At 38.2% G+C, this 23,553-nt stretch overlaps 2 protein-coding genes and 1 non-coding gene across 3 annotated transcripts in view; 2 read left to right on the top strand and 1 right to left on the bottom strand.

The window, feature by feature from the left end:
* Positions 1-3,364: 3,364 nt before the first annotated feature.
* LOC122669316 (probable indole-3-pyruvate monooxygenase YUCCA5) lies at positions 3,365-5,190 on the top strand. The gene is made up of 3 exons (XM_043866065.1): positions 3,365-4,030; positions 4,139-4,510; positions 4,892-5,190. Exons 1-3 carry the CDS (start codon positions 3,371-3,373, stop codon positions 5,114-5,116), a joined length of 1,257 nt encoding a protein of 418 aa, XP_043722000.1. The 5' UTR covers positions 3,365-3,370; the 3' UTR covers positions 5,117-5,190.
* A 1,000-nt stretch (positions 5,191-6,190) lies between these two features.
* TRNAV-AAC lies at positions 6,191-6,264 on the bottom strand. The gene has a single exon. It is a non-coding gene; the product is annotated as a tRNA-Val (tRNA).
* An 11,388-nt stretch (positions 6,265-17,652) lies between these two features.
* Positions 17,653-23,553, top strand: part of LOC122669162 (protein BLISTER-like) — a 47,541-nt gene continuing 41,640 nt past the window's right edge. Inside the window, exon 1 of the mRNA XM_043865845.1 lies at positions 17,653-18,007. Within this exon, the coding sequence (XP_043721780.1) occupies positions 17,933-18,007 (75 nt within the window). The 5' untranslated portion in view covers positions 17,653-17,932. The remainder of the gene's footprint in view (positions 18,008-23,553) is intronic.

Raw genomic sequence — 23,553 nt, 5'->3', positions numbered from 1 at the left:
ATCTGATCAATAATATGAACATCCTCCTATGTCAATATATAGACATATTAGGTGTTACTTGAATCTTGTTATAAGTCTTATCTCGAAAGGTTCCTCGTTTTGTTTTTCTTTGTTGTTTTGACTCGTCTTCTTAAGTAATTAAAACTTGTTCTTCCCTAATAATATTTTATTTCTTTCTTTTTTTAAAACAAAATTTTTTTTATTACCCATAAAAGAAAAACATCCTTTTATCCCACTGACCAAAATTTTGTCATATCTTAACCCTTCAAAGACTTAGGACCAAGCTCAAAATCCTTTAAATAGGTTCATATTTATAAGAAATGGTAGGTAATCACCCATAATATTCAACTTTTACAAAGGTGACAACAACAATAACAAAAATTAGCATTCACTTTTGATGGAGAATCCATGATTCATTAATAAATTAACACCACTAACTAACTAGTTAGCTTCAAGAGAGGTGGCAACGTCGGTGGTTCTACTTCTAAGAAGCTTAATTTTGATTTCCTAATTATTATTATGATTTCATCTTTCTCAAACTTTTTCTCATTTACGCGTGATCATACCTATCATAGGTTTCATTAGACTTTTCCTTAGTTTAAACGCCGACCATAGAATGCACCCTCTTAAGGTTTTGCTTAAAATAAGAGAGAGTTGCAAAAAGAGGGGAAGCAAAGATATAGTGAAGCTCTCTCTGTGGCCTCGAGAGAAGCCACCAAAAGCTGGCTTGGGCGGCATTGTATGGCTAGAGAAGATAAAAGCACATAGCCCTATTACCTAATATCATCCTTATTGCTCATGATATATCCCTTCTGTATGTTTCCATTTGGAGTCTTCTTTTAAATTGGTTTGAGGTGGCCATTACATGATGTGGTTCTTCTACTCATTCCAAAGTCTTTTTCTCTCAAACTCATTTATAATAAAACCCCATAAACGCCAAAACACCTACTCCTCTCTTTCTCTCTCTCTTCTTTACATGAAAAGGAGAGACTCTGGGAAACCAAGGTTTGATGCACATGCCACCCTCCTTCCTTCCCCTCCCCCCATAGAGTTCACACTTCCACAAACTATGGTGGTGGGGTACACCAAGATTATTCAACTGGTACTTCTCACAAACCTTTACAAAACCTAACTACCATAGAACTCGTTATCTATCATAGAAGAATATATATAGGACTCAGCTAAACATAGACTTGGAATGATAAAAAAAAAAAAAACCAAACACTTTACCCCCTTAATCAAGGAGGGACTGGCTCATAACATAGGGTGTCATTTCGAATTTTAAGGTACTTTAGGAGGGATACTTTAGGGTTCTATAGCTTCTTCTTGTTCTCATAAGATGACCTAGCTACTAGTTCTATCTAATATAGCTTAGTCAGGTTCTACTAGTGATGATTAGGTAACCCTAGTTGCTACTAATTAATCTAGTGAAATAGCTAGGGGAGTGACATAGTTTAACTAGTTAGAAAACAGGTTCTTTGGTTCAGTTGGAATTAGGTAACCCTAGCTAGCTAGTATAGCTACAAACCTAGTAAACACGGAGTGAGAGAGAGTATAGTCAGTCGTGTAGGAATGTGGGGTTCCAAGTCAAGCCCTTTCCTACCCAAGCCCACACAACTTTGTTCACCTACTCCACGTGGGCACATTGCACCAATTCTCATCAGCGACTTCATCTTGCCATATGGACATTAGGAGATCGAAAGAGAAGTTTCTATTTGGAAAAATATTCTCTAGACTGGGGGCGCAGGATACACCCAGACACGGGGTGAAAAAAATGATTGACCCACCCCCAGAATGATCGAAATGGCTACCCCATCTTGCTCCATGTGTATGGGCATAACTTGCGCTCCCAAGCAAACAACATCTCCCCTTTTTTTAGTGGGATCTAAAACCCAGTTTGGGCTCCTCTCCCGCACACCCTCAAGTTGGACATCATCCAGCACAGGAACAAATGTCAACACATGGGTCGACACTCCTGAGCTGGGAATGGTGCACATCACATGGACATGTGATGTGCATCATTCCCTGCTTGAGGGTGCCATTCGATCGACACCCCATCCACGTGTCGACATCTACCCCACGCTGGAGACGAGCCGGATCCCTAAAACCGTAGGTAGGATCTACTATAAGTAATCCACTTCCATCCTCAAATATTCTCTCTCGAGAGACTAGTGATAGTAAGGAAATGAAGACACTTTATACACTTAGATCTCAAGTCCACGGTGGTCAATGTACCTTCCACCTAAGCCACACATGTGTCCATCGAAGGAATCGAGTGGGACCCACCAAAATTTCATTAAACTTGTCATTGATTCAACAAAATTTTCATCCTCTTCATGATGTGAAGTTTTCAGGTAGATAGGATGTTTACCCAAAAAAACAAAAGCTCTCATGTAGGATTGGCACCACCTTATCTATAAAACCATGGCCCATTAATATGCTTATCAAAGGGTCATGATCATTGAAATTGATGGCCCAATAATTATTTTACAACATAGAAGTATAGAAGAGAAATATGAACTAAATTTGCCTCATTTATTATCTTTGGTAATAATTATTTACATATATTTACAATAATAAAATATTTTATTTTGATTCTTGGGTTTATTGGTTTAAAACGCAGCCGCTTGTTTTTGGGGCCCAATTGCCAACCAATATTCGGATTTGATGAAACCATGATTATTTATGAAAAACGCGTTAGATTTTCATAATTAAATAGTTCTTCTTTTGTAATTAAATTGATTTTTAAATTGGATTTGAATGGAAGAATCCTAGAAATTTGGGGGGCAAAGGGAAGATTGTGGTTGATCAATTTGTATTATTTGTTCTAAATATTCACAATAATTACAAAAATTCTCTAAAATTATAACTAAAAGAATCACAGAAGAGCCCTTCAAATCTTGTGATTGTGGAATTTTCCTCCTTCTTAATCTTACATATTGCTAATTAATTAAAATTCATGGAAGATAATAAGAAATATAATAATAGTAATAATAGTGGAATTTAATAAAATAAAATAAAATAAAAAGAAGGCGGCCAAATGGCTTCTATCATTTGATAGGACGGGCTTAAGGCATCAACTTCCCACTCTCATCACATGCAGCTCCTCATGGCCACCACCCCTTATTTAAACCCCTCCACCCCATCCTTCCACCATCACATTACTTCACAACAAATCTTCTTCAATTCTTCTCTTCTCTTCTCTTCTCTTCTCTTCTCCTCAAATTACAAACAATCATAACCAACAACACATCCAATACTCTTCTCTTTTCAGTCTCTCTAGTCACCTTCAGCTTCAATTCAAACTTCCCTCCCTAGTACTACACATAACAAATACTCCTAAGCTCATCCATTACTCCTTCCAGTGAAAATGTTTCCTGTTTCTGATCAAATCGCTCGCCGGAATGTGTGGGTTAATGGTCCGGTCATCGTCGGTGCCGGACCTTCTGGACTAGCTGTTGGTGCCTGTCTCAAAGAGCAAGGTGTACCCTTTGTAGTCCTTGAAAGATCAGACTGCATTGCCTCACTGTGGCAAAAACGCACCTATGATCGCCTCAAACTTCACCTTCCTAAGCAATTCTGTCAACTCCCTAAACTCCCATTCCCAGAAGACTTCCCTGAGTATCCAACCAAGAACCAATTCATTGACTATCTTGAATCCTATTCCAAGAAATTTGAAATCAACCCAAGATTCAATGAGTGTGTTCAGTCAGCTAAGTATGATGAGACTAGTGGGTTGTGGCGTGTTAAGACAGTCTCCACCACCAGCCACAGCACCGGCCGCACTGAGGTTGAGTACATTTGCCGGTGGTTGGTGGTGGCTACAGGGGAAAATGCAGAGTGTGTGACACCTGAAATTGAAGGCATTTCTGAGTTTGGTGGTGATGTTGTCCATGCCTGCCAATACAAGTCAGGGGAGGATTACAGAGGAAAGCGAGTACTAGTCGTCGGCTGTGGCAATTCCGGCATGGAAGTCAGTCTTGATCTTTGCAATCACAATGCTCAACCATCCATGGTGGTTCGCAGCTCGGTGAGTCTTAAGTCTTTCTACTAGTTCCTTAAGTTGATCAAGTTACAGTTTTGTTTTTTTTTTTTTTTAGTTTAGATTATTAACATAATTGGGTTTGAATGATCTCAGGTTCATGTATTGCCAAGGGAAATTCTTGGGAAATCTACATATGGATTGATAGTTATGCTGATGAAATGGTTGCCACTTTGGCTAGCAGACAAGCTATTGCTAATAATGGCATGGTTTGTGCTTGGGAAAATTGAGAAATATGGACTGAAAAGGCCAAAAATGGGTCCTTTAGAGCTCAAGAATGCTGAAGGAAAAACCCCTGTTTTGGACATTGGTGCATTACAGAAGATCAAATCTGGTGATATAAAAGTTGTCCCTGGAGTCAAAAGGTTCTCATTTGGTAGAGTTGAGCTTGTTAATGGACAAAATATTGAAGTTGATGCTGTAGTTTTTGCTACTGGATATCGAAGCAATGTTCCTTCTTGGCTGCAGGTGAGAATATGTTCATATTCTATCTTCATAAAATTTTCCCTATTTTTGGATTTATATGACAGTTCAGCAAGTTAGGTTTTTCTTAGACTCATACCTTATTTGCCAAATCTTTTCTTCCCTTTTTTTGGGTTTTTTTTTCCTGATACTCTTAATCTTACAAGATTTAGTCAGTAATAGGTGGTTAGATGGTGTTTGGTAGATAGGATACAAACAAATTCCTTTATAAAAACAAAGTTTTTAATAATTTCTTTCTCTGTTTTTTAATTTTTAAAGAGTTTTCCTGAAATAATTTGCTTTACTATTTTATTCACAAACAAATGTAAATAGTTGGATAAATGGACTAATATTATTTTGTACCTTTGTGTGTTTTTTGTTTTACAGGATAGTGAATTTTTCTCTAAGAATGGATTCCCAAAGGCTCCATTCCCAAATGGGTGGAAAGGCAAAGCTGGGCTTTATGCAGTTGGGTTCACAAAGAGAGGGCTCTCTGGTGCTTCCTTTGATGCTATGAAAATAGCACAAGATATTGGTAAAGTATGGAAAGAAGAAACAAAGCAGACAAAGAAGACACTTGCTTGCCATAGGAGATGCACTTCACAGTTCTGATCTTGCATTACTTCTAATCCCACCTGAAGATTCACCACCATTTTTTTGTTTTGTTTTTTCTGGGTCGTCAACCAATCAATGGTGTACAATAATGTATAAATAGGGAAAGAGAACAGCAAAAGAAACAGTTTTAGCACTGTGAGCCCTCTCCACAAGCCCAAGTTTTGAAAAGAATTGGGCATTTTTTGTGTATAGAGGAAGATGAGGCTTCTTAGTTTCTAAATTTCTGTATACTTCATTAATTGATCAAGTCAAATGAGAAAGTATCCTTCTTCATCTCCTTACAACTCTCTCTCATATTTTTTGATTGCTAGATTACAGAGATGGATCCTTTCATTTTCTGTTAATGGAGAATTAATTAGAAGGAAAAAGTTCTGATGTTACCTGAGGTCTTTCATCCTCAAATGAAACCTACACCCTAAATACCACACACACACATGTGGTCACAGTGGTCCACTTAACTCATTTGTTCTTACAGTTCACTAGATGGGTTCCAACATACAAGCATCACTTTCTTGTTTTTTTTTATCCCTTATCATTTTATCAAGAGATGGCCCACTGATCTAATGGTTAAAATTCATGTGTCGGCAACCCACCTATATCAACCAAGAGGTAGGGCCCATTAAGATGAGGGACCCTTATTCCATCTTGATTCTTATAGCTCTTTTGTTTGAAGGGCTAAATTAAGTGCTTAACCAAATTAGACTATATCAGACTATGACATGCTCTGTACTCTGTATTCTGTAAAGTGATGTTAAGTTATCCACAAAATTTTGTCTGTAAACTGTAAAGGGAGGAACTCGAAACAATGGAATCACATTCTACTTTTCACTGCAAATACAGTTAGTTCTGAAGGGGCTGTAGAATGAAGACAGTTCAGAAAACTTTATACTATTTCCTCTGTGTAAGATTTTTTTTTTTTTTTTGGTAAACCTGTGTGTAAGATTGAGTTGTACAAATGCTGGACATAAGTTAAACAATTAAGTGAATTAACTACTCACTAATCACTGCCAAATACCAATATGGTTTGTTAATTAGTGCTTTCAACAAAAAAACAAAAATACAATATAGCAATGGCGTCGCCCGGACTTGAACCGGAGACCTTCAGTGTGTTAGACTGACGTGATAACCAACTACACCACGACACCAGGATGGATTAATAAACTCTAAATAATTTAATATAGACTAATTTTAAGATACTAATTAGCGATAATGCTGCCATGTGCAACCCTTAGAATTAGGGCTGCAACAGGGTCGGGTTGGGCTGGGCTTTATAGAACCCTAGCCCAACCCTGACCAACCCTCAGGGTCGGGGCGGGCTAACCCTAATTGGCCCTGATCATGGGGAAGGGGAAAGAAATGCATGGTTGGAATGGGCCGAAGAGAACATTATTAAATTTACATAAAATAACACTATAATAAAAAGTATTATATCACTTATTGTCGTCATATAATATATTATATAAAATAATGTAGGTGACATTTAAAGTTTATAATAGATATATTATATCAATATAGATTTTATAGTAAAACTTAAATCAAGGTTGGGCCGGGCCGAGCCAACCTTAGCCTGAAGCCTCAACCCTAACCCGATCCGACCCTGACTCAAGGTCAAAAATTTTCAGCCCTAATCCGCCCTCAGGGCCAAATATCTCAACCCAGACCCTGTTCGGGCTCAGGGCGGGCCAGGGCCGGTTTGGGCCAACAGGGCCAAACTTGCACACCTACTTAGAACGATCATTACGTAGCTATATAAATTTTCTTAAATTTCAAATAAAGAAAAGATCGAATTTTCGATCACCCACCATGGGATCAATAGTGAAAACTAAAGGAAGGATAGTTTCGACTTCGTCAATAAGGGGTGGGAGTGTAATAATGACCCAAGACTCCAAAGCTTCAAACTGAGAATTCCCTATACCAAACCCCTTCCATCTACAAAACACATCTCCAAAGAAATCAAAATTTTTATATTTTTCTATCAATCTAATTTCTAGAGGACGGGCCTTCATGCAACAGTAAGGTAGCTCCAGTGTGACCAAGTGGTCACAGGTACGAATCTAGAAATAGTCTCTTTACAAAAACAGAGTACATTATGATCCTCCCCAGACCCATAGTTGCGGGGGAGCCTCGTGCACTGGGTACACCCTAATTTTTAGTGAAGCTAAGAACCAACACTCCCATTGCCTATCACACAGCTTCAAATTGAGCATTTGAACTCTTCTCCCCCACCCACCACCCCCATTTTTCCTTTGTTAATTTCAGTCAAAATAACTTTAGAACAGGTACGGTAATTGGAAAAATGAAGATAGAAACAAAACGAAATGCATGCATGTCATGCAGAAAAGTGAAAACAAACCACATGAAACACCATGTGTGTTGAATCAAATATGTGGAGATCGAGAGGTTTTTTTCTCTGAATCATCCATCCATTTTCTTACCACCACACACTAAGTCAAATTTTCAAAGAACCATATAGATGTGAGTGAGTCTTCAATCCTTGATGGGCAATAAATACTATTTGAAAATTAATCTTTTTTTAACCCTAATTATTTTTCTCAACTTGTTTCAAGTGTCTGGATTTCTAGCTAACTTCTAAGCTGAAACATAGAATACAACTGTATTTCTGTGTTTTTTTCTCTTTGGATCATTTGCATGGTTTTTTGTTTGAAGCACCAATTGCATACATGATCCTTCTAACCTCACAGTTTAGTCTTCACAGAGATCAAGAAAGGAACACATGGGAGTTATGGTCACCTCTTCTTTCTCCAGCTTGGTTTCTCAATCCTTTATGATGTCCCATGCTATCTCTATGTACTTTGTACAAACTAGAAGCCAAGATCCTGAGTCAGGTCGATCAACTCAGGCCCATAGTTAGGTAAGGGTGATCCAGATCAAGATCAAGTCCCGTTTCGATTCTAAAATTCGATACTCATACCAAATCTATACGGTTCCGATTCCTATTTGGTTCTAAAGTTCGATTCCTATACGATCCGGTTCTGGTTCCTATATATATATATATATATATGTATATTTTGGGTAAGAAAATAATATAATATAATTTGACACCCTTATAGTTAGGTAAAATAAGAATGGCAAAAAAACTTGTATGATACAACATGTTTAAAACGATTCAGAATTTGAATGGAATAGTTGAAAAGTACAATCAAATATTTTGAAAATTCAAAAAACGAAAATTGACTGTACAGATTTTAAAACGTTTAGATTTGAAAAATATTTAACGAAACAAAGTCAAAATTATGGGACCAATTCATGTGTTTATTAATTAAATATTAATATTTAATATATTAATTATAAATTTATATATATTAAATTAATTTTCTTTAAATAAAAAATTAAGTCTTAAAAAGTACCGTTTTTCACCTAAAAAAGGGGAAAAAAACATTTTTTACCGTATACTTGAGATCAATTCGGAAAAAAAAAAAAAAAAAACCATAAATAAACGATATTTAAACGCATTTTAACTAACTATGCTAAGAACTAATGGGGTTGTTTAAGACATTCTTCACTGCACCAGTGTCTGAGTAAAACCCATTAGCAAAGCATTAGGCTACTCTCCAACGAGCACCCCACCCAGTGCGGCATCCAATAGCTGGCTTGTTAGGCACACACCGGAATGTGTGCCTGCATGAGGCCCAGTGCACATCGAGCAAGCCCAGCCCAGCCGTTGAATGCCTTATTGAGCACTCCCTGGGTGATGGGTTCACTGGAGATAAGCCAGATCCAGATCCGGATCCGGATCCACAAAAACGAATTAGGGGTCATGGAATCTAACTTATAATCGGAGGTGTCAGCCATCTCATCTGGTAAAACCATTGGCACCTGTTTGTTTCCGTGACCTGGTATCACATCCTGCCTTCACCTTTGCGCACCATGCGCCTTCTCTCACTCTTGAGCACTTTGGATCACATCATTGGCTTCAGTTGTTTGGGGTTCAAACACAAACAACATGTGTTAATGGTATTACATGATTCACGATTTGTGAGCAAGTTTCACTACTTCCCTACTTAACCTAAAAAAAAGTCAATAAAAGAGGGAAGAACACAAATCCCTCTAAAACTAAAGTCTCAGCATTATATTTCAATCAATTTCAGGAGCACCATTCAACTTGATAACCTCAACAACTCCTTTCAAATCAGATCTGATAGAACCACTAAGTTCTTATTGTCAAGTCTGCCCTCCATTATTGAGAGCATCCCAGCTTTCTAGTTAGGGTTGTTGTGAAGCTGCTGCGGGTTGCAACTAGAAGTTACAGCTTTGGCCATAAAACATCATAAAGTTGCAGCCAGGGTTGCTATTTAAAGTTTAAACTTGAAAAGATTTTAAAAAAAAAAAATGGAATGGAGAGGTTTATCTGAGAAACTGGCACAGGGGAGCGTGCCAAATGAAATAGCCACAACATGGTTTCGAACATAGGGTACGATTTCTTGACGCAACAGGGTGCAAAAAGGTCATCTCATGAGAGGAGAGAGAAAAAGTGCTAGTATACCCTCATCAGTGCTCAAGAACCTTTTCCTAAAATGAAAAAAATAAAAAAATAAAAATTCCAATCATGGCAAGGCACTTTAAGATTCCCACATTCCAAGCGTGGACGGCCATCCCCGACACCACAGCATACTGCATACCACACCAATTATGGTGTGGGAGACAGTTTCGTTCGTTAAAGGACCCATATAGTATCTGAAGAAAGAAAATGTCAGTGTGAGTCCCATAGCTCATTATGTGAAAGCATGGGGAGGAATCGGGGATCTTTTCCCCTATTACATTAAATTACATTATTCAAATAAGTTATCCTCAACATGTCCAATTATCCTTGCTACAAGTCTAAATTTTTCTTTTGATTTTTGTCATCAGATTTAGGAAGTAGGATTAAGGACGAGAAGCCTTTCCTTTGATGGACTTCAAGAAAGCATACAACAACACAAAAGAATACAAAGTGAGGTGGATCTACATCCACCAAACGCACGCCTGAGTATGAAAAGCCCATAGCCCAACCCAGCCCAATAACTTCGGTCCCGAGCTGGAGGTGATCATTTCTGGGCCCTAATTCATGTTGCCTTCTTTGATAGAGCCACCACTTTAAGGGATGATGGATAATCTAATCATATGTATATTTAATGTTTAGGTGCTCTATAATGCATACTACTTAAAAGGAAATCACAAGGGAAAAACTAAAAGAAATAGAGGTATATTCCAAATTCCACATTAAAGTATGGTATCTCAACAAGAGCATAGTTGTCAAGGCGTCACTTAGGTGCCCGAATTGGCATCTAGGCACCAAGACAACTAGTGTCGCCTTGGTTACCTTGGTAGGCGTTTTGGTCGCCTATATTACCTTATTGGTGTCATCTTGCATCCAAGCCCCCTCCAATGCCTTGGGTCGCCTAAACACCGTGTTAACTATGAACAAGAGATCTTTTAGGCAGCTTCTATGGGAGTCTGCAAGTGCCCTAGAGAATGGTCGTCATGCCTAGAGGGTAAGTGGAAGGCCGGTGAAGAAGGGGAAACCCACTGAGGCTGTTTCCTGCTCTCAAGTCTCAGCTAAATCTCCCATAAAAGTCACAGGAAAGGTAATAATGAAGCAAAAAACAAGAGATTACCTTTAGCATGATGATGCAATAACATCAATTAATTCATTTTCTGGTAGGAAGAAACTAGGAACCTGCTTTAGTTACAAATTCAAACTGGATGAAACAAGATACTTGCAATAATTAATAGATCATAAAGAGAAAACCTAAAACCTCAGGGGGACAATCAACCCCTTGGCTCTGCCAATGCCAACAGAAACTTCCTAAAACCTAATTCCATCTGTGTTTCCCAAATCATACCTAATCCAGGTGCTACACAGGGAAGATAAATTTAATTCATTTCCCCTCTCTCTCTCTCTCTCTCTCTCTCTCTCTCTCTCTCTCTCTCTAAGAGAACTCAACTAGGGCAAGGGTGATCAGATTATTAGGATATAAATGTTGGTTTAACACCCTTTGCTGCCAGAACTTCATTTGGTGTCATGTTGGTTTCCTCTCTCTCTCTCTCTCTCTCTCTCTCTCTCGCTCTACAACGTGGGATGGATAACCCTTAACTATGGACAACTCTACTTGCACAGCCCTAGACCGAAATTCTACTGGACTTGTCAGAATCGTCACAATTTAGAGTTGATACTCTTTTATCGTCAAATTTTATTGCAGAACATTTTATCCTTTTATTCCCTCACCCATTGGTGTTGTTAATATTTGGTTTTCAAAGGACCTATTAGTTACAATTCAATCCCCAATGCCGCAACTCAATTGGATCTCTCGTGACGGAGATCTCTTTTTCGAAGCAGACCCTCTCTGCCGTGGTCTGCTATGGAGAGGTTGAAGACAATGGAACTTAGCTCTATATTTACAACTAAGCCCTTAGTTAATTCGTGGTTCTTTCATCAGTACCATACTACCATCCTTACTCTTATCTTTCAAAAATACCCATGCTTACATATTTATTTTCATTTAAGCTCATAAGTTGTTTTCTTTTGTTTTTTGGTAGAAAGAGCAAATGTTATTTATCTAACGTGTAGTACACACGGGTGGAGAAGTGACAAACTCCACAATCCATGGATCAGAATTAGGCTAAACTGTCATACTCGTAACCAATAGAACCCTCCTAACTAGGGAGTCAGGAAAGTTTTTTATTTTTATTTTAATGTAAGTGTAATCACACAAACCATGCACCAAGCCCAAAAGGAGTCAGCAAAGCTATTTATCTCCCTTGGAATATAAGCAAAAGAACAAAATACAAAAGAGGAAAAAATATAAAGAATATCTTATAGGTTTAACCTCTAACACCACCGATCCACGACCATGCTATAGATAATTAACGATACCCATATGATCAAATTCCACCATGAGAGTACGTAGTATAACCAACAGATAATCCTTCCAGTAAAGCCGAGTAGGTAGCCAACACCTCCCCTGCCATGACATTGGAAAAAATAATTGGAACTGTAACCACCCGAACTGAAAAACCTTGATGATTCCGAAAAACAAAACCCAATCCACTTTTGTTTTCATAATGAAGTAAACTAGCATCACAATTTACTTTAATAATATCTACTGGAGGGCATTCCCACACATGATTTGCAGACGAATGTAAATCAGCAATCGCACCCCTTTGATCATATAATAAATTGCTTTGAAATTCTTCAAAAGCACGTGTAGCAGATCAAATCACCTCATCAGGACACTTCCTTTGACAACCAAAAATCATATCACACCTAGCTAGCCATATATCATAGAATAAAGGGAGAGGACGTACGCCGACCAAATTCCTTCCCATGTATATAAAAAGCTTTCCACACAACAAGGAAAGAATAAAGATTAGGAACATCCAAGGCTGAATGAGAATAACCAATACTATATCCAAACCACACAACTTTTGCAAAGTCACAGGAAAGAAGATTATGAGTAGTCGTCTCAAATTGACCACAACGACAGCAAGTAGGGTCAATAGCAATATTCCTATGACGTAGAGACTCCCCTGAAGCAAGCTCAGAAACACAACTCTGTCATAAGAAACGATGTATCTTGGGCAGTGTTTTACACTGCCAAACAATCCGCCACACCTCATCAAGGACTCTACTAATAGATAAGGAAGAAGAAGTCGATGCCCTTTGGTGATCCAACTCATCCTTCTTATTAGATAACAAGTGATATGCACTCTTCACAAAGAAGACCCCAGTGCGAGAAGCCATCCAAATGCGCTTATCATCATCAGGAAATAAGTAGAGATTAATTTTTAAAATCTGATCCACATCATCCAAAAAAAAAATAGAGATCCAATAAGTCTCTTTTCCAAACCACTGATTCCTGGTCAATAAAGTTAGCCAAGCAAGTAATATCTGGTTGGATAATTTTAGGAAAACCAAATTTCATACCTCAAGCGATAGGAATCCATTTGTCATACCAAGGATCAATAAAGAAACCCCGTCCAATACACCATCCCAAACCTTCAAGAAGAACTTCTTTACCCAACAGAATACTACGCCATCCCCAACTTGGGTCATTTTCAGCCTTAGATTTGAAGAAATCAATACACGGAAAATAAATAGCCTTCATACACCGTGAAAACAAACACTCCAGATTAGACCAAGCCGGTAAGCTGTCTTAGAAAGTAAAGTACAGTTATGAAGAGTAGAATCCCGGAAACCAAGTCCTCCCTTCTCCTTAAACTTACACAATCGATCCCATGACACCCAATGAATTATGGGATGTCCCTCCTTATCACCCCAAAAGAAATTTGAAGCAATCTTTTTTACATAAAGATGATGAGAAGCAGCTAATTTAATATGCATACCAGCATAAATACCTATAGAGAAAACCACAGATTTAAGTAGGACTTCCTTTTCCACATGAGATAAAAGCTTTGATTTCTAGCCTTGAATCTTCCCTTCAATTTTTGAAGTAATATCCTTAAAAAGAGAAGCTTTAAAGACATCAAAGTCAATAGGCAGTCCCAAATAGTTCTTAGGGGAAGAACCATAAGGAATCTTGAGAATACGAGAAAACCATCTTTCAACTTTTGGTGAGTATTTGACATAAAAGTCAAACATGATTTAAATAAATTAATACATAGGCTAGAAGCTTTACAATATGCAGATAGAATATCATTCAAATGATAAATCTCATCTATCTTTACTGCAGAAAAATAAGGCAATCATCTGCAAACAATAAGTGAGTAATAGGAGGAACTTTATTCCGAACCCTAATGTCATGGATGAGAGAATTGGATTCACCTTTCAAAAATAGACAACTTAGAGCATGACCCATATTAACCATAACTTAGTTCTCTCCTTTAGTTCTTCGTAAACTTCTATTTAATTATGAAATTGCCACTATATTGTTTAATTAAGTAGTTATTCATTCGAGGTGCGCCCATAACTACCCAAAACATAGGTTTTGGAACCGGATGTCACATTAATTGGTATCACACTGAGCTTAAGTGTTGATAATCTCACTCCATCGTCATTTCTCTTTAGACCACAACAACATCCCCATAAGCTTCTATTAACAGATTGACACTTTTGGATATAGGAAAGAGTCTGATTCAATCTAGAGATTATTCTTGCACCACCACCCACCACCACTACCACCACCATGTGAGGTTAGCCGACCTTTTAACGATGCTCCTTACAAAATTGATATAGAAGCCAAGTCAAATTTCCTTGATTTATATGAGGATATTAATTTGAAGCAATGTCTTGATTGGATTCATTGTTTGGAGACATTTTTCTGATGGTACGAGTTGATTGATTTCAGAAAGCTTTTATTTGTTGAAGCCAGATTAATGGGAATAACTCAAGAGCGGTGGACCAAATACCAGCAACAACATTGGGCCTTTTTCATAGGAAATCGCATCAAGAATTAGGGTGCACGATCGTCTCCAATCCTTAACCCACACAGACTACTCACATGTTTTTTGCTTTCTCCCCCTTCACCCTAAGAATGTCAAACAGTGTGGTTTTGGTTATACGATTTGGTGCACATTTTACAAGGTAGAAATAAAAATCGCACCGAATAAGAATCTGCCAAAATCATAATAATTTTGTATACAGTGTGGTTTTACAGGTTGTTATTCAATTTTTGTTATCCGATTAACAACCGTTTTGTAGCATCGGTTCACATCCAATTTCACCTTTGTACCCTTTAATTCTATTTTTCTTGTCCTTGTTATGTAGGAGTGGGAAAGATAGGAGAGAAGACTCATTGCCGTCTGCTTGTAGAAAGTAATAGAGATTAGCCTTAGGGTTAGTTTTTTATACTCACATTATCATGTATGAGCGTAACCCACCATGGTACTAGTGATGATGGTAGCCATGGATATGGATTAAACAATGGGCAAGGAATACACTATGGGTGATGATGGTAACTATGGAAAGGGATTAAAATATAGGTAAGAATTAGAGAAAAGGGAACAAAATGTGAAGTACTTAAGACACAAAATCAAACTAAGTTTTTTTTATTCTTCATTTTGTCCATTATATCATTTCTTATTTAAAAAAAATCAATTATAAAATAATTCTCATATAGTTTTTATTTGGTTAACTACCAATTTTTTTGTTCTAATACCATAATCGAACCAGGAAGGGAATCTATGAAATTAAAACGGATCATTTCTTTGTGATTCGATTCAGTTCAATCGTAAACGGTCGGTTCCAGTTTTGAAATTCGGTTTCGATTCCATTTTGACACCATTACTTCACCCTCCGAAGGTAAAAAAGGGAGAGGAGAAAAACCAATCTTTTGCAGTCACAATGTTATATTTGTACTTTGAGTGATGTCAATTTGGTATCAGAGCAAGTTTTAATTTTTATGGTACGCAACTTCTCAGATCGACTCAGAAATTAAAGAGAAAACTCGATGATGGAGAATGTTGCCAAAGATCGTTTTCCTGCTTTGGTAGATGAGAGTTAACCTCCATGTTCGACGAAACGCAACATAAGATCTGGCCGCATCAATTTGGCACTTTGAAAAATGATGATTGTTCCAAATTTGAGGACATGTTCTTTTGAAGTGGAGGAAATGATATTGTTAACCATTAATCCCTCCATGATCTCATAAGCATTTAGTGTTCACTCTATTTTTTCACACTAATTTTTTTCCCTTTCAAATGCATTTTTTTCAAGACATCCCTAATGTCTTTCTCCAATGATTCTATTCCAACAACTCCTTTTTCCTTTGAGAGCAGATCTAGTTCTTGTACGGACATAGATGGAATCCACTCATTCTCTTGGATTCCATCTGTTCGGCTAAGGCTGTACGAGAATGGTTCTCGTACAAGAACCTGATCTATCATTTTTCTCCTTTCCTTATATATATTTGTATGTATTTTTTTTTCCTCTAACAGTGATCAAGTTCTACACCCCAAAAATTGGTCATCTCTAACTCTTAAAGTTAAATGGTTTTTTGTGATCCTTGTTATCATGTATTTGGTTCCTTATTTTGTAATAAAATCTCCATCCATCTTTTATCTTATTTTATCTTTTTCAATTTGAGTTGCATTACTAATGACCAACATGGATTAATCACCTTTTCTTACAATTAAGTATGATGGTCTATCTATTTTCCTAGACATCCATCTCAACATTTTCATTTATGCTATAGTGAGTTTATTTATATGATACTTTTAATCGTCCAACATTTTCGCATCCTACATCAAAACTAGTAGGATTATGATTTTTTTTTAAAGTAAAAGAATTGTGATGTTGTAGTCATGATGATATTAGTATTTTCGTTTCATCTCAGTCCACCAACATAGCCATGTCTGACATATTTGAAGTTTCCAACCCTATTGTTATTTGTACTTCTCCGATCACCACCAAGAGGGAAGGGAGCAGGATTTTTATCCTCTCAAGTGTGTTGCAATTTCAAAGTTTCGAACCCTATTGCCATTTCTACTTCTTCCATCACCACCAAGAGGGAAAAAAGCAAGATTTTTATCTCTCTCAAGTGCGGTGCATTGCCCAGTGCTTCAAAAGATAAATAGACGCCATTGCTCATGTTTTTACTGTTGGAATTTTGAGAGGATAAAAATCCGAAGGGAGCACGGGTAATGACATTGATGTGTGGGAGGCTTGTGGCCCTGGGTAGGGGTGTCAATTCTAGGCCCGGCCCGATTACTAAACTTGTTGGGCTTGGGGTCCTAGCCCTAGGCGCCGATGGACCAACCAATTCCAGCCCGACTTAGACCGCCTGGTTACAACTCAACCCAAGCCGACCCTTTAATTTATAAACTTTCCCTCCCCTTCACACCGTTTAGAGACTGTTTAGAGTTAAACGGCTTATTAGCTCGTTTTAGACCCGGTTAGGCCCATTTAGCCCGAATAAGGCTGCCTCGATAAAAGACCGAACGTCGATCGACCAAAATAAAACCGTACCATGCCCGCCCAAGGCAAGCCTGAATGCCTAAACGGTTGGACACGATGCAGCCTGTAAAATTGGTGAGGCCTGACTAGGCCCGACCGGTTGACACCCCTAGCCCTAGGGCGGAGCCTGGCCAATCACCAGAAAGATTGTTAAATAGGAATAAATGATGGATCTCAACACTTACAGCAGTAGTTGGGGGATCTGGATCCTCTCCAATGAGCATCCAATGTCTAGATGTGCACCGGAATGTGTGTTTGCACGCAACCTGATACACACAGTCAGCCCAGCCGTCGGATGGCTCATTGGGCTCTCCAACTCATTGGAGAGGATACGTGCGCGCACTGTTGGGTGACCATAAGATACATACAGCACAACAACCTAACCGCAAGATCTATCGTCGGCATATGTCCAGACCGAATAGCCACTTGTCAGCCTTCAATTGGCTGTGACAGAATGAAGGGAGCAACGTTGCGTGAAACCGGAAACCGGAAACCGGAAACCGGAAACCGGCGAATAAACAAATTCGGCACTCGAGAGAGAGAGAAGAAGAGAAAGAAAATATGGAGATCTAATTTAAATTGTACTGATAAATCTCCTTCCGGCTTCCGCGCAGATCGGATTTTCATATTTTGCTATTGAAGAATTGATTTTTTGAAACATTTTCGGAGGATTCGCCAGGTGACGGCGAATAGAATTTAGCTGTTGATGACATACATTCATTGCTTGCTCCAGTAATCGTATTTGTCGAACCTTTTTTGATTCTCTCGGCTCGATTCTTGAGGCGTTCGCGTTACTTGATTGGGATTTTGGTTGTGATTGGTTTTATATGATTTTCGGAGGAAGAAATCCGTTATGGTAAGGAATCTAATCGAGAAATTTGACGGGGTTTGAGTATTCCTGGATGGCTTCGGCGCAGGTGCTGCCCAATCCAGGAGCTTCTTCACGTAAAGAGCATCTCGAAGCTGGGAAACGCCGGGTATGATATCATTTACTTTGCTTATGCTTCCAAAACTGATCAATTTTTTAGAACCTTGGCCTTGTGTTGGAGGAGGGATTTAATTGCTCGACGTTTACTTTCCGAAGATTTAAAATAGGAAGAAATAGATGTATTTTGCGCTTGATCTGTGTGGTTTCGCAGTGTTTTGGTTCTGTTTGAGTTTTGTTGCCATGATTCCGTGGAATCTTTTGGCACCGGAAGAAAGAAGTCTCTTTGTGAGATGCAAGAGGTAAACTAAACAGAAGAAAATATTTATCACTACTTAACACATAATGGTTTCCAAAACTTCTTGTGAAGCTTAAAATCCAATAGTATCATGTGAAATATATTGGTTTAGAGGCAAGAAAGATGCAAGCTAATTGCTACATCCATTATGAAAGACTGACTAGTTGGGTTTATGTGTCCATCAAACCCAATTTAAAGTATTTAAAATAAATTGATTTGCATATTTTTTTTTTTATGGGAGATTCTCTGTCCTAAGGTTAGATCTTAAATTGTTTGCAACAAGGAGGGTCAGAACTGGACATTCTGTTTATATGGTTTTCACATTGTATATTTTAAGAAATGTGATTCAAAATTATAAATGCGAGTATTCATTTTGTATGTGCATCGAATTTGATCATCTTGCCGAACCTTATATGGATTACTTTCAGCTATTTTGGGACAAGGCTCTCTGTGACAGTTGTTTTAGTCCCCAGACCTGAGAGGTCCTTATTGTTGCAGTTAGACTTTGTGCGTTTTGTTGTACTTAAGATTGATGCCTCCACATTAGTGCGCTGGATTCACAATGTTTGTTTGTAAGACACTCAACATGGAATCACTTTTTGAAAAGGGTGAATATCTTGAGAAAGATATCTGACTTTGATTGGATCAAATTCAGAGCTCAGTGGAAGTTTTGTAAATAGTTTACAAAAGATTTTAAAATATTATTATATCTTATGCTTGTATTTTAAAAAAAGTTTCTAACTTTTAATGTCCAATCAGTGGTTGAGATTCTTTGGCAAAACTGTTTTGATGGACCCTAGTCCGTCATGGACATTGTTTAAGTGGAGGACTGAAATATAATTAATTCTATCACCTAAATGGGTTTTAAGTTATATCCATCCGAGGGTGTACTAATAAGTAAATAGTTTACTTAGATTGAGTTGCACTCGTAAGTAAATAATTGTATTTACAGAAGTTGAATCAGACTCATATTAGGCAACCTAGGTAGGTCACCCAATAAGTTCCCACCACTTGGTATGTAGGCTCTATCATAGTTGTCACGGCGTCACGGCGATCCAAGTCGGTGGAGGGGTGTCACGTCGATATATCGACATGTCGCCCGCCATGGTGAGCATGTCGACCATGTTTTATTTTTTATTTTCTCTATTTTTAATGTGTTAATAGATGTATACTCAAGCCATGTTTTATTTTTTCTCTATTGTTTCTCAAGTTTTAAGAAGAAAATTCAGAAATCGAAGAAGAAATCGAAGAAGGAAAGAAGAAATCGAAAGAAATCGAAGAGGGAAAGAAGACAGGAAGAAGAAATCGAAGAAGAAATCGAAGAGGGAAAGAAGAAATCTAAAGAAATTGAAGAGGGAAAGAAGAAATCGAAGAGGGAAGAAGAAATCAAAGACAGGAAGAAGAAATCGAAGAGGGAAAGAGAGACAGGAAGAAGAAATCAAAGAGGGTCGCCATGGCGTAGGTTGCCATGCAGCCCTCTCCAGCGCTAGGACGCCATGGCGACGCCATGACAACTATGGGCTCTATAGCAGTTTAGGGTTTCAGTTTTTATAAATAAGCAGCTAGAGGAGGGTGGGAGGGCATGCTAAAATCGTGGGAACCCCTTTACAGTCTTATAGTTTTGACAGCTTCTCCCTCTCCATTATCTTATTTTCTAATAAATTAGGATTTTGAACTTAGTGTGCCAGATTTTTATTCCGCTTCTTGAGCTCTCGTTCAAGTGTTGATTGAGAGAACACTTTCGACTGCAGAGAGACATGTGATCAAGTGCTGTATTCTTTTGGAAGTACTGCACTTGAGGTACTGAGAGGTAACACTAAACTGTAGTTTTGTTTTGTTGCAAAAACCCTAATGCATGCGAGGAACGATTCATGTTGCAAAAATTCGATTTGGCATTGCCGCCACCGCCACCGCCACCAACGTGGCTAGCTATAACTCTAGGAATGCATTTATGTATAATCAAGTCCTATTCCAAGGTCCCTGTACAATTTGCTGTCAACAATAGTGCCACTCTGTAATTTCCATTCCTATGCTTCAAAGGCCATGGCATATAATCAATTAATCATCTGAATCAGCTTCAGTGACAAAACATTTGAAATTGACTAGAAATTCCTTAAGAATTCAGGATTCGTTCTCCTTTGGTGAGATATTGGAGCAAGTAGCCGAAAGACGTGGGTAGGTGTCATTGAGGCACATACCAATAGTTGTTGGGACTATGATAGACAATCAGAGTATATATTGCTCAGTGGGTCTTAAGTGGATATGTGATACAATAATGCTGTGGCTACGATACAATAATACTGAGAACTGGTGAAAAATACTAATCAAAAAGGAAAAAAAAAAAATCTACATTGACAAGAAATCGGTTTACATAAATAGGAGAGAGAAGTTAATCTTTATGGTCTTGCACTCCTATTAGTACTATGCTTGCTAGTATGAGTGTTTCTAGGGTTCCGTGTTGGAGTTAACTTTATTTGGTGCAATGAAAATAGATGTTGGTGGATGAGAAAAATAGGTTTTCTATTCAGGTTTAAAGGAGAAGTTGGGTAATTTCTTTGAAAAACAGAGACTCTGTGCATGCACAACTATCAATTTGGGATTTGTGTGTGTTTTCTGTTTTAGGCATAATGGTTAGAGAAGATGCAATTGGGTTTGAAGGTGTAGGTCACGAAGAGAAGGTTATAGAGGGTTTTGATGCAAAGGGGGGGGTGAACCTAAGTCTTGTCACGGGGAAGGAGACAGGTGCTGTAACAGTTTACAAAATGAGAAAACATAAGACGAACTGGATGATCTACAGCTCACCTATTATTTAGGGCAACCTACAGCAGCAACTACACTTCTGTTAAAGGAAATAATTACGCAATATGCTATCTTGTCCACCCCTCTTCTCTATCCATGGGCTGCAGTTCTATGGAAATTACATATTGCTACCTTAAACCAATATACAAAAATAAGAACTTTCTAGACTGCCTAACTTTTTGAAAAACTAAACTCTGAGAATATTTTCTAATTCTTGAAAGGTGTAACCACTTTATATTTTTTAATCTTGAACAGACTTTAAGAAAGTAGAAAGTGATTATGCTAAAAGGGAAATTGCAATTCACTGCCCTAATTCAGCCTATCTGGTTGTCCCATCACCCATGTAATTTGTCAGGATGATGTGTTGATCCTGACCATTAAAAAGGCAATGATTGGAGTGCCATGTCTCAAATTGCACTCAAATTCAATCAAATACCCTACCGTGTATGTCCATGGCCCATTTATTGATATGCATCCTGATGCAAATAAGTCACATAATGGGCATATTTTATTGGAAATAAGCCTTGGGTGGGGTTATGTATGCATTGGTCCTTTGATTCCATGTGTTTTCTTTGTAATGTGCCACTAATAAGTCTAAAGTGTGGGTACAAGGAAGGGATACGGGATTAGGCTTAGTAGTAGCTTATTTTCATTCTTAGGTTAATTAATGTAGTGCGTTTTACTTTCCTAGGTAGTATTTATTAACCTTTTAGTTTTCCTAGCTAAGTAGTTATTGTCTTTGGAAGCCGCCCCCCATGTCTTGGGAATTCCAAAAGACCATTTAATGTTTTAGTTGTTCATGTATCCAGCCTTTGGAATTCTTCCCTTTGTTTAGGAATTGCAAATGTTGATTGCATAGTTCAAAAACTCGGCGAGATCTTGAATATCTTGAGAATGTCGAGCTTCTCGAGACGAGATGACATACGAGACACAAAATATGTACAGTTTCGAATAACTCGACCGAAATTTCGAATATTTCGAGAATCTCGGCGTAATCTTGAATATTTCGAGAATCTCGACTTCCTTAGTACTCATAGTAGTGTATTGTTTGGACTTGAGAGTTGAGACGTGGAAGACTAGGGTAGTAAGGTGTCTATGACTTATGTATTATTCATTGTACTTGGGTTGGGTGTCTATGTAATATGCATTGTGAACACTTCAATGTATCTTGTGGTTTGTAGTAGAATCTTTTAGTCTTTTAACTATTTCTTAAATAATTATTCAATATTATGTGTCTTCATCCATTATTGCATAATTTACTTGTTTACTTGCCAATTATGTTTTGTATCATTTAAACAATGTGTAGAATAGGCAATATTACATCAAGGGTTCGGTCTTTACTGCCAATCAAGGGTGTAAATCAAAACACCCAATTGTTTTTTTGTTTTTGTTTTTCAATTTGAAGATTTAAATATGTTTATTAAGCCTAAAACAAGCTTCCCTTAAAGTTTCGAAGCCAACTATGGCCAAACTGCCCACTAAAACATCATTCTGAACCCCCCCCCCAAAAAAAAAGCATTGTCTTGTTGAGATCTCGAGAATCTCGACCTGGTCGAGACGAGTTTTTGAACTATGTCTGACTGGGATGTAATCAATTGAAGCTCAGCCTCCTTCATCTATAAATTGAAATCATGGGTGAGCTCTCAATAACCCAAGAAAAATCGGAAATATGACTACTCCTTTTGTGAGCGTTTTTCCTTGTGAGATGCAAGAAGATTTGTGAGACTCAAGCAGGAACAAGGTGGGACTCCGACGGTTGTCAACCAGTGGGACTCTAGGCTGCACCTATCTATCTTCATCTTCAACTATCATCATCACCATCATCGTAGTTATCAAGGCGGCAAGGCAACCAAGGCGTTGAGTCCAAAATCGAGGCGACCCCAACAAGGAGTCTAAGACACCCGCCTAGGCGTCCAAGGCGCCCATGGCGACCAAGGAGCCTGGACGCCTTGATAACTATGACCATCATCCTCATCATCTCCATCATTCATTTTCATCACCATCGCAGGTATTTTATTTTAGATCCGGATAATATTCTCTACCAGAATCGGTCCTGGCGTGATAGCCTCCTAGGCTACACCACATCCTCCTTTAGTCACTCTCTAGACCTGAATTTTCAATGCTTTATTCTACCACTTGGTCAACTCCAATGGGGCTGTACCTTGACAGGTGGACAGGAGGGGTCTACCTGTCCACAAAATTTGGCCCCCATCTGTCCACAAAATTTGGCCCCCATCTGACATGCCAAGTGGCATATTTTTGGGCTGACCTGATAAACTTCACCCGTAGCAAAATTACTTGCTGAAGTGTTGAAATTATGAACTCCCCTTCCCCCCTCCCTCACCACCAAAAGTCTGGGATAATTAGCTAAACGCTCTAGTGCTAAAAACTTGGGCTTAGTACAAACAACCTTGGGACTGGTAGACCGTTGTCTACCATAATGCTTGCTTCAAATTCTCTTATGTGGAGTAACATATATGTGAACTTCATGAGAAGTAGAA

This window comes from Telopea speciosissima, chromosome 7, assembly GCF_018873765.1.
Source record: "Telopea speciosissima isolate NSW1024214 ecotype Mountain lineage chromosome 7, Tspe_v1, whole genome shotgun sequence".
NCBI classification, from domain to species: Eukaryota; Viridiplantae; Streptophyta; class Magnoliopsida; order Proteales; family Proteaceae; genus Telopea; species Telopea speciosissima.
This window is presented reverse-complemented; position numbering and strand designations above follow the sequence as displayed.

Excerpts from the sequence above, each read along its gene's own strand:
- LOC122669316 (XM_043866065.1), top strand. The coding sequence starts at position 3,371 with ATGTTTCCTGTTTCTGATCAAATCGCTCGCCGGAATGTGTGGGTTAAT. Across the intron at positions 4,031-4,138 it reads CCATGGTGGTTCGCAGCTCG|GTTCATGTATTGCCAAGGGA; the intron begins GTGAGTCTTAAG and ends GAATGATCTCAG. Across the intron at positions 4,511-4,891 it reads ATGTTCCTTCTTGGCTGCAG|GATAGTGAATTTTTCTCTAA; the intron begins GTGAGAATATGT and ends TTTGTTTTACAG.